This window comes from Sinocyclocheilus rhinocerous, unplaced genomic scaffold (assembly GCF_001515625.1).
Source record: "Sinocyclocheilus rhinocerous isolate Xijiao unplaced genomic scaffold, SAMN03320098_v1.1 scaffold432, whole genome shotgun sequence".
Lineage (NCBI taxonomy): Eukaryota > Metazoa > Chordata > Actinopteri > Cypriniformes > Cyprinidae > Sinocyclocheilus > Sinocyclocheilus rhinocerous.
This window is the reverse complement of record NW_015627225.1, coordinates 1,715,436-1,726,571: the sequence shown is the minus strand read 5'-3', so window position 1 is coordinate 1,726,571 and position 11,136 is coordinate 1,715,436. Positions and strand designations below refer to the sequence as shown.

The 11,136-nt window shown below is 38.9% G+C and overlaps 1 protein-coding gene across 3 annotated transcripts in view; it reads right to left on the bottom strand.

The window, feature by feature from the left end:
- The window catches only part of LOC107721568 (ribosomal protein S6 kinase 2 alpha), a 66,244-nt gene that overhangs the window by 13,446 nt on the left and 41,662 nt on the right, over positions 1-11,136 (bottom strand). Inside the window, exon 1 of one of the 3 annotated variants that reach the window (XM_016529665.1) lies at positions 751-1,109. The exons of 1 other annotated variant lie outside the window; for it this stretch is intronic. In XM_016529665.1, coding sequence (XP_016385151.1) covers positions 751-924 — 174 coding nt within the window. In that variant the 5' untranslated portion in view covers positions 925-1,109. Of the gene's footprint in view, positions 1-750; positions 1,110-11,136 lie in introns of those variants that run through there. One more of the 3 variants, XM_016529657.1, reaches the window with a different exon arrangement.

Genomic DNA, 11,136 nt, shown 5'->3' with positions numbered 1-11,136 from the left:
TATATATATATATATATATATATATATATATATAGGCCTATATATATCAGAAGACAATCAGAAAAAAATTAAGTCTACAGCAAATGCTAGGTGGATGTTAGAAATTCAGTTTATGTTTACCAACTTTTCTGCGCATTAATCAATTAAGCCCTGAAATCAGATTAATTAATTGATTTCTTTAAAAAAAAGTTACAAATTATGATGACACATTATTAATCTCATTACTTTGTAATATCAATTATTTACTTCAAAAGCCTCTCAGTTTTATCAAAGTCTGAAATGCATTTATTTTTGGGTGGCAATTTGCTGCAGTTTTAATGCCGAACACAAGTCAGCTAAAGTTCAGAAAAGGAGGATTTCAGCATTTGACAGGTTTTAGGGTGTTGCTAACACTTGTATCATAAAAAGAGAAACAAACAGTGTCACAGAGCTCTGAAGCACATATCATAGCTGTTCTCCTGCAGATGTACCACATGAAAGATGCATTTGATGTCTTGTTTTAAGGACGACAAAATTCAAGCGGCAAACATCTGACAAAATCAAACTAAATCTGAGTTTTGACTTGTAAAATGACAATTAATTAAAGAAAAGTTTGTTTACATGTACAACCAGTGTGGCCCTATTCAACAAAACAAATGTAGCATATAGTCTCGAAATACAACCATCCTAGCAACAAACAACATACTACAACTCCTCTACAAAGCAATGCCACTATACTGTGTGTGTGTGTGTGTGTTTGTGTGCACTAACCGTCCACGTCGTATGTTCATCGGTTAAAGCTGCACTAGACTGAGCCGAGTTTGTGGTGCTGTTAGTCTCCTCTCTGGACTGAGTGGCATTCGCTAAAGCCTTACTGTGCTGCCTCTTGAACAGGTAGAGACTCAATAACTGGCTGACTTTAAACTTCCTCTTCTCTTTCTCCATCTCTTCATCCCTCCTCTAGCCAGGGCATTCCACTGTTACCCCCATCCGCCTGCTGTCGGGGCAGCCATGGACAACAAAACTCATCCCAGAGAAGGAGTGAGCAGAGTCTGGCAGTGTGTGTGGAGTCAGGGTGTGTGCTCTGCCCTACTTGACAACTACAGTGAGGCACACAGGAAGAGGAAGGAAGAGACCAAGACCTGAAAACAGAACTGGTGAGAGAAAAAAAACACAGCGAGAGAGTGAGAGAGAGGAAGGGAGGATGTGACATAGTAATGTGTGACAGATGGGCTAATAAAGATATATAGAAGAAAGAAAAAAATAATTATTTTATTATATATTAAGAGGATTTTTAAAAATATTTTAAATACAGAAGTTATTTTTATTAACATTACTGACAAGAAAGAAAGAAAGAAAGAAAGAAAGAAAGAAAGAAAAAGAAAAATACACAGATCCAGAAAAAGAAAGACCAAGAAAAAACATTGCTGCCTAAGATGTAGCTCAATGTCTGTTTCCCTCGGGTGCACACTTAAATGCTCATTCTGTCCCATAATGCCTTGCTGATTTCCCCTCTCACTCTCAACAGAGCTAAAAATACGGTGGTGCTTTAAAACATACAGGTCTTCCTCTGACCTGACCAGTCCAGCCTGATACTACAAGTGGAAGTCATAATCAAAGAAACAACAAACACTAAGGAAAGCTATTAAAGGCCAGTTTTAGGCATGTCCCAGTGCTCCTCTTCCTCTACTGTAAATCCTGTTAGAACCCAAGCTGACAGACAGTGTGACAGAGCTCAAAGAGGAAAGCAGGTGGGAGCAGAAAGCTCAGAAATCTTACCTTCACATTGATATCAGCAAACTCTTTCTCTACCCAGGTGATCTGTGACTTGTACTGCTAATGTGGGGTTGGGGAGGAAGAAGCGAACAAAGAGAGAATCAAACTAAGAACAAAATGAATGTTTTCTTTACACTTTCACTCCTGTGCACTGAGGAAGCACCTAAGAATTCAAGAAATGTCAGGTCAATTCTAAAGTCAATAAAAGCTTTGGGTGAGAAACACAAGACTGAAATTTATAATGCTATTTAATGATAATCTTCCTCTTCAGTGGGTAGAACATTCACTTTGGTCTGAACCGAGGACTTAAAATGTTACAATTCAATTGGACCAAGACCACATTGTTCAGACAATCTCAGATCGATTGTTTTAGTGCAGATCGGGGCATGATTGCTTTGCTCATATATTCCTACACAAACCAAGCTAAGGGAGAAAACATGCCCCTGGTTCTGAAATAATAAATGCTCCAAATGAGCAGGGTGTGAAAACACATTAAGCCAGTGAGTTGAACTTGAGAACCAGATCAGTCAGATTCGCAAACTGGATTGTGAAATGGGTTTGTTTAAAAGATTCCAATACATTTACATTTAGTCATTTAGAAGATGCTTTTATCCAAAGCGACTTACAAATGAGAACAATAAGGAGAAAGATTCATTTACAATTAAACTTCACATCCAGATTAAATTTCGGACCATTGCTTCAGAAGACTTTTAATATAGTGAGTCGTATGGACCTTGTTGCACTACGAAACAGTGACCGGCACAATCCTGATGGTAAATAAATGATAGCATTTTCATTTTTCATGTGAACTATCCCTTTAATTGCTGTAGTAAAGAACTTAATGTAGTTGTTCAGTGTTGAAACAAAAACACTGTATAAGTCGAAACTTCCTGTTAAAGCTGAGGTTGAGAGAAACTTCTCTAATATTCCTTCTGCAGTCACTCTTGCATTTACCGATGACCTTTAACACTCAACACTGTGTAACTCTATATAAAACTACTTATTTTATCTGTCACTTTACTTTCACTCTGCTTCAAAATGACCAATACCACAACACAAACGCCAAGAGGGAGAACATATGCACAAATAGCACTTCCGTTGTCATTATTTTGTAATGAGCACATCTATCTCTATAAGCTCTCCATTACGTACAGTTGAACTAAAATGACTCATGTTTCTGACAGAAATTTTAACTGGACAATTAATAACAGATATAAAAACTGAAAGAGAAAACATACAGGATTTAACACCAAATATATTTTTCGCAATGCTGAACAACCCACAAAGCTACAGGCTGCAGCTTTCTGCATCGTAAACCAGACGTTTCCTGTTTCAGAAATGTTCAAACAAGTTCGGTCACACAGAAAAGTCACAGTGAAACAGCTTACAAATGAGGGACGTGCCCACAAAAAACTTGTTGAAAAAACCTCTAGTAGAATTTTAAACAAGAAAAACATTAAGCGCAAATCAACACAAGTCACAACATTATGGATAACGCCCCATCTGGACCTCTCGTTCCTAACCACATCAGAATAGAGCGTGTTTCCTGTAGCTCTCATTTCTCATCCTAAACAAACCGCCAAGAGGGAGAACATATGCACAAATAGCACTTCCGTTGTCATTATTTTGTAATGAGCACATCTATCTCTGTAAGCTCTCCATTACGTACAGTTGAACTAAAATGACTCATGTTTCTGACAGAAATTTTAACTGGACAATTAATAACAGATATAAAAACTGAAAGAGAAAACATACAGGATTTAACACCAAATATATTTTTCGCAATGCTGAACAACCCACAAAGCTACAGGCTGCAGCTTTCTGCATCGTAAACCAGACGTTTCCTGTTTCAGAAATGTTCAAACAAGTTCGGTCACACAGAAAAGTCACAGTGAAACAGCTTACAAATGAGGGACGTGCCCACAAAAAACTTGTTGAAAAAACCTCTAGTAGAATTTTAAACAAGAAAAACATTAAGCGCAAATCAACACAAGTCACAACATAATGGATAACGCCCCATCTGGACCTCTCGTTCCTAACCACATCAGAATAGAGCGTGTTTCCTGTAGCTCTCATCTCTCATCCTAAACAAACCCCTCTACCCCTCTTCTCTCGATTCCCTCGGGTAAAGGACAAGTACACTTGCCTGTTGCATGCGTGGCTTGGTGCGGAAGATATGCCTAAACATCTCCACCCTGACCCATGTCACTGAGAACAGAGGCTTCAGCGAGGGCTGTCCGTCACAGGGCTCTCTGTCTCTCTCTCTCTCTCTCACACACACAGACCTCTTGAGTCATTAGAAATGGGGAAATGTCAAAAAATGCAAGGGACAGATGGGCGATGTGTATTTATGTGAGGGGCCTGGGTAGGAAATGGCGAAACTTTAGATAAAAACCACATGTCAACCTGAGTCACTCAATTCCTTTCTTGGTATTGACACAGACGTGTTTCCACACTTCAATGGCTTTAGCAGTCAGGGTGTGTGCTCTGCCCTACTTGACAACTACAGTGAGGCACACAGGAAGAGGAAGGAAGAGACCAAGACCTGAAAACAGAACTGGTGAGAGAAAAAAAACACAGCGAGAGAGTGAGAGAGAGGAAGGGAGGATGTGACATAGTAATGTGTGACAGATGGGCTAATAAAGATATATAGAAGAAAGAAAAAAATAATTATTTTATTATATATTAAGAGGATTTTTAAAAATATTTTAAATACAGAAGTTATTTTTATTAACATTACTGACAAGAAAGAAAGAAAGAAAGAAAGAAAAAGAAAAATACACAGATCCAGAAAAAGAAAGACCAAGAAAAAACATTGCTGCCTAAGATGTAGCTCAATGTCTGTTTCCCTCGGGTGCACACTTAAATGCTCATTCTGTCCCATAATGCCTTGCTGATTTCCCCTCTCACTCTCAACAGAGCTAAAAATACGGTGGTGCTTTAAAACATACAGGTCTTCCTCTGACCTGACCAGTCCAGCCTGATACTACAAGTGGAAGTCATAATCAAAGAAACAACAAACACTAAGGAAAGCTATTAAAGGCCAGTTTTAGGCATGTCCCAGTGCTCCTCTTCCTCTACTGTAAATCCTGTTAGAACCCAAGCTGACAGACAGTGTGACAGAGCTCAAAGAGGAAAGCAGGTGGGAGCAGAAAGCTCAGAAATCTTACCTTCACATTGATATCAGCAAACTCTTTCTCTACCCAGGTGATCTGTGACTTGTACTGCTAATGTGGGGTTGGGGAGGAAGAAGCGAACAAAGAGAGAATCAAACTAAGAACAAAATGAATGTTTTCTTTACACTTTCACTCCTGTGCACTGAGGAAGCACCTAAGAATTCAAGAAATGTCAGGTCAATTCTAAAGTCAATAAAAGCTTTGGGTGAGAAACACAAGACTGAAATTTATAATGCTATTTAATGATAATCTTCCTCTTCAGTGGGTAGAACATTCACTTTGGTCTGAACCGAGGACTTAAAATGTTACAATTCAATTGGACCAAGACCACATTGTTCAGACAATCTCAGATCGATTGTTTTAGTGCAGATCGGGGCATGATTGCTTTGCTCATATATTCCTACACAAACCAAGCTAAGGGAGAAAACATGCCCCTGGTTCTGAAATAATAAATGCTCCAAATGAGCAGGGTGTGAAAACACATTAAGCCAGTGAGTTGAACTTGAGAACCAGATCAGTCAGATTCGCAAACTGGATTGTGAAATGGGTTTGTTTAAAAGATTCCAATACATTTACATTTAGTCATTTAGAAGATGCTTTTATCCAAAGCGACTTACAAATGAGAACAATAAGGAGAAAGATTCATTTACAATTAAACTTCACATCCAGATTAAATTTCGGACCATTGCTTCAGAAGACTTTTAATATAGTGAGTCGTATGGACCTTGTTGCACTACGAAACAGTGACCGGCACAATCCTGATGGTAAATAAATGATAGCATTTTCATTTTTCATGTGAACTATCCCTTTAATTGCTGTAGTAAAGAACTTAATGTAGTTGTTCAGTGTTGAAACAAAAACACTGTATAAGTCGAAACTTCCTGTTAAAGCTGAGGTTGAGAGAAACTTCTCTAATATTCCTTCTGCAGTCACTCTTGCATTTACCGATGACCTTTAACACTCAACACTGTGTAACTCTATATAAAACTACTTATTTTATCTGTCACTTTACTTTCACTCTGCTTCAAAATGACCAATACCACAACACAAACGCCAAGAGGGAGAACATATGCACAAATAGCACTTCCGTTGTCATTATTTTGTAATGAGCACATCTATCTCTATAAGCTCTCCATTACGTACAGTTGAACTAAAATGACTCATGTTTCTGACAGAAATTTTAACTGGACAATTAATAACAGATATAAAAACTGAAAGAGAAAACATACAGGATTTAACACCAAATATATTTTTCGCAATGCTGAACAACCCACAAAGCTACAGGCTGCAGCTTTCTGCATCGTAAACCAGACGTTTCCTGTTTCAGAAATGTTCAAACAAGTTCGGTCACACAGAAAAGTCACAGTGAAACAGCTTACAAATGAGGGACGTGCCCACAAAAAACTTGTTGAAAAAACCTCTAGTAGAATTTTAAACAAGAAAAACATTAAGCGCAAATCAACACAAGTCACAACATTATGGATAACGCCCCATCTGGACCTCTCGTTCCTAACCACATCAGAATAGAGCGTGTTTCCTGTAGCTCTCATTTCTCATCCTAAACAAACCCCTCTACCCCTCTTCTCTCGATTCCCTCGGGTAAAGGACAAGTACACTTGCCTGTTGCATGCGTGGCTTGGTGCGGAAGATATGCCTAAACATCTCCACCCTGACCCATGTCACTGAGAACAGAGGCTTCAGCGAGGGCTGTCCGTCACAGGGCTCTCTGTCTCTCTCTCTCTCTCTCACACACACAGACCTCTTGAGTCATTAGAAATGGGGAAATGTCAAAAAATGCAAGGGACAGATGGGCGATGTGTATTTATGTGAGGGGTCTGGGTAGGAAATGGCGAAACTTTAGATAAAAACCACGTCAACCTGAGTCACTCAATTCCTTTCTTGGTATTGACACAGACGTGTTTCCACACTTCAATGGCTTTAGCTGCGGAAGAACAAGCTCAAGCAAATAGGTGTCATTTACCATGCGGATATGCGGCCACCAATTTTTGCTTACCACTTGCGCAATCTACTAGCATCTCCAATTGTTGAGGGGTTTTAATGTTGTTTCATTTAGAGTTATAAGAATCTAATGTTTTAATGGTGCTGTTGTCATCAGTGGTGGAAAGTAAAAGCGATGACCTCATATTCCCAGCAAAAAACTGTTATACACCAATTAGTGATATTTAGTATTTATTAGCTTATCTATTTGGGTTCTTGTATTTGAGTTAGCAAAGCACGCCACTGCCAACACTAAAATCATGGGTTTGACTTCCTAGGAATGCGCTGTAATTCATTATGCATAAAAAAAATATCCCAAGTGAAGAATCTTAGAACTACTGGTGGCATATTTTCAATTTTGTTACCTTAGTTTATGCATTGGGTATCAGACTATAGTAACAACGAACAACACTTTTATACAGCATTTAAAATCTGGGATAAAATTCCTTTCTGCAAATGCCAATACATCTTTAACATCTTAGAAATGATAAGAATTACCATTATTGACCGTTACTTAAAGCTACAGTCTGTCACTTTTGGCCCTCTAGCGGTTAATAAACAGAACTGCGTGTGTCTTGCGGAAGAACATTGTAGCTGGAGCTACTTCTCTCTGTTGATGTCTATGGCGAATCACGCAGACACTGGGCTACTCCGCAGCGGTACCTACCCGAACCAGTCTAAATAGTCCGAATATAAACACGTATTATAGGTGTACCATAGTGATCCAGGACAAGCCAAAAACATGGTTTGGAAAATGGATTCATGGTGTACTCGCTTATTATATAAATTTTGTACATTTTAAACACAAAAAAGTTATGGACTGCAGCTTTAACAACGAACAACATAGTATATTAATAGTAAATATTAATAATAAATTAATATAAAGCTACAATACCGTTAAAAAATTTGGGGTTGGTAATATTTTGTTTTTTATGTTTTTGAATTCTCTCTTATGCTTATCAAGGCTGCATTTATTTGTTCTCAATACAGTACAAACAGTAACATTCATTGATATCAGCAAACTCTTTCTCTACCCAGGTGATCTGTGACTTGTACTGCTAATGTGGGGTTGGGGAGGAAGAAGCGAACAAAGAGAGAATCAAACTAAGAACAAAATGAATGTTTTCTTTACACTTTCACTCCTGTGCACTGAGGAAGCACCTAAGAATTCAAGAAATGTCAGGTCAATTCTAAAGTCAATAAAAGCTTTGGGTGAGAAACACAAGACTGAAATTTATAATGCTATTTAATGATAATCTTCCTCTTCAGTGGGTAGAACATTCACTTTGGTCTGAACCGAGGACTTAAAATGTTACAATTCAATTGGACCAAGACCACATTGTTCAGACAATCTCAGATCGATTGTTTTAGTGCAGATCGGGGCATGATTGCTTTGCTCATATATTCCTACACAAACCAAGCTAAGGGAGAAAACATGCCCCTGGTTCTGAAATAATAAATGCTCCAAATGAGCAGGGTGTGAAAACACATTAAGCCAGTGAGTTGAACTTGAGAACCAGATCAGTCAGATTCGCAAACTGGATTGTGAAATGGGTTTGTTTAAAAGATTCCAATACATTTACATTTAGTCATTTAGAAGATGCTTTTATCCAAAGCGACTTACAAATGAGAACAATAAGGAGAAAGATTCATTTACAATTAAACTTCACATCCAGATTAAATTTCGGACCATTGCTTCAGAAGACTTTTAATATAGTGAGTCGTATGGACCTTGTTGCACTACGAAACAGTGACCGGCACAATCCTGATGGTAAATAAATGATAGCATTTTCATTTTTCATGTGAACTATCCCTTTAATTGCTGTAGTAAAGAACTTAATGTAGTTGTTCAGTGTTGAAACAAAAACACTGTATAAGTCGAAACTTCCTGTTAAAGCTGAGGTTGAGAGAAACTTCTCTAATATTCCTTCTGCAGTCACTCTTGCATTTACCGATGACCTTTAACACTCAACACTGTGTAACTCTATATAAAACTACTTATTTTATCTGTCACTTTACTTTCACTCTGCTTCAAAATGACCAATACCACAACACAAACGCCAAGAGGGAGAACATATGCACAAATAGCACTTCCGTTGTCATTATTTTGTAATGAGCACATCTATCTCTATAAGCTCTCCATTACGTACAGTTGAACTAAAATGACTCATGTTTCTGACAGAAATTTTAACTGGACAATTAATAACAGATATAAAAACTGAAAGAGAAAACATACAGGATTTAACACCAAATATATTTTTCGCAATGCTGAACAACCCACAAAGCTACAGGCTGCAGCTTTCTGCATCGTAAACCAGACGTTTCCTGTTTCAGAAATGTTCAAACAAGTTCGGTCACACAGAAAAGTCACAGTGAAACAGCTTACAAATGAGGGACGTGCCCACAAAAAACTTGTTGAAAAAACCTCTAGTAGAATTTTAAACAAGAAAAACATTAAGCGCAAATCAACACAAGTCACAACATTATGGATAACGCCCCATCTGGACCTCTCGTTCCTAACCACATCAGAATAGAGCGTGTTTCCTGTAGCTCTCATTTCTCATCCTAAACAAACCCCTCTACCCCTCTTCTCTCGATTCCCTCGGGTAAAGGACAAGTACACTTGCCTGTTGCATGCGTGGCTTGGTGCGGAAGATATGCCTAAACATCTCCACCCTGACCCATGTCACTGAGAACAGAGGCTTCAGCGAGGGCTGTCCGTCACAGGGCTCTCTGTCTCTCTCTCTCTCTCTCACACACACAGACCTCTTGAGTCATTAGAAATGGGGAAATGTCAAAAAATGCAAGGGACAGATGGGCGATGTGTATTTATGTGAGGGGCCTGGGTAGGAAATGGCGAAACTTTAGATAAAAACCACATGTCAACCTGAGTCACTCAATTCCTTTCTTGGTATTGACACAGACGTGTTTCCACACTTCAATGGCTTTAGCTGCGGAAGAACAAGCTCAAGCAAATAGGTGTCATTTACCATGCGGATATGCGGCCACCAATTTTTGCTTACCACTTGCGCAATCTACTAGCATCTCCAATTGTTGAGGGGTTTTAATGTTGTTTCATTTAGAGTTATAAGAATCTAATGTTTTAATGGTGCTGTTGTCATCAGTGGTGGAAAGTATTTCAATTTTTAATAGAAATCTTTTGTAGCATTAGAACCGCATTTACTATTAATCATTTTAATGTGTCTTTGCTATATAAAAGTATTAATTTCCCAAACTTTTAAATGACAGTGTAGATTATGTAAAAATTTTGCATGTTAGTTTATGATACATAATGCAGTAATTCATTACAATGATTTGAAACTTACTGTAAAAATTTGAATAAAAACAAGAACTTTTTAAAATATGTGCTCAATCTAATTAATATGTATGACCCTTTACCAGCACACTGAACACTTTGTGACTTCCCAAGGACGTCTACACCTTCCCCACTCACCCGCCAGTTAAAAAACAAAATGATGCCCGTGGTCAAGCTGTCCCCACAGCTTCAGCCCAACAACACACCCTGACACCTTCACTACTCTGCCTCCAAAACCATCTGAATGCAAGTTGCAACAGTCACAGCTCTGCGTGTGTTGCTAAGCAGCGAGCGCTGCGGAGTCTCGTCGCGTCTCTTTGTGTGGCCACCTGTTGCACTGGATTTACAGAACTGCTCATTCCGAACAAAGACACGCGTGCAGCTGCTGTGTGAGCGGAAGCGATGGGCATCGGTCACGCCAATCAGCTGGCAAAGGGGCTCGAAGAGGCTTAAGAATTAATTGACAAACATGAAGTGGGGAAAAACAGTTTGAGTCTCTTTGATCGATGAAAGGTGTTTATGAATATGTATGCCACCCTCATTAACTGAGCGAATAAACATGAGATTCTAATGAGTACAGAATAGTCTGGTTGGGCTGGTGGTAAGTGGCTGAGCACTTCATAGTTTAAGGGTGTTTTCACACTTGGTCCTTTTCAGGGGTCTGAGTGCGGTTCGCGTGATTTTTGGCCCATATGTGAACACTCCAAACGATCTCAAACCCCTCAGAAGCGAACCGAACCGAGACCATCTCGGGAGGTGGTCCGAGTACGGTTCGCTTTCGGCTAAAGGTACGGTTCGCTAAAAACGTGCATTGTGAACACAAATCGGCCCGGGCTCACTTGATTTTTCCATTTGCAAATTCCGATGTAGTTTGGCCATCAGATGTTTCCG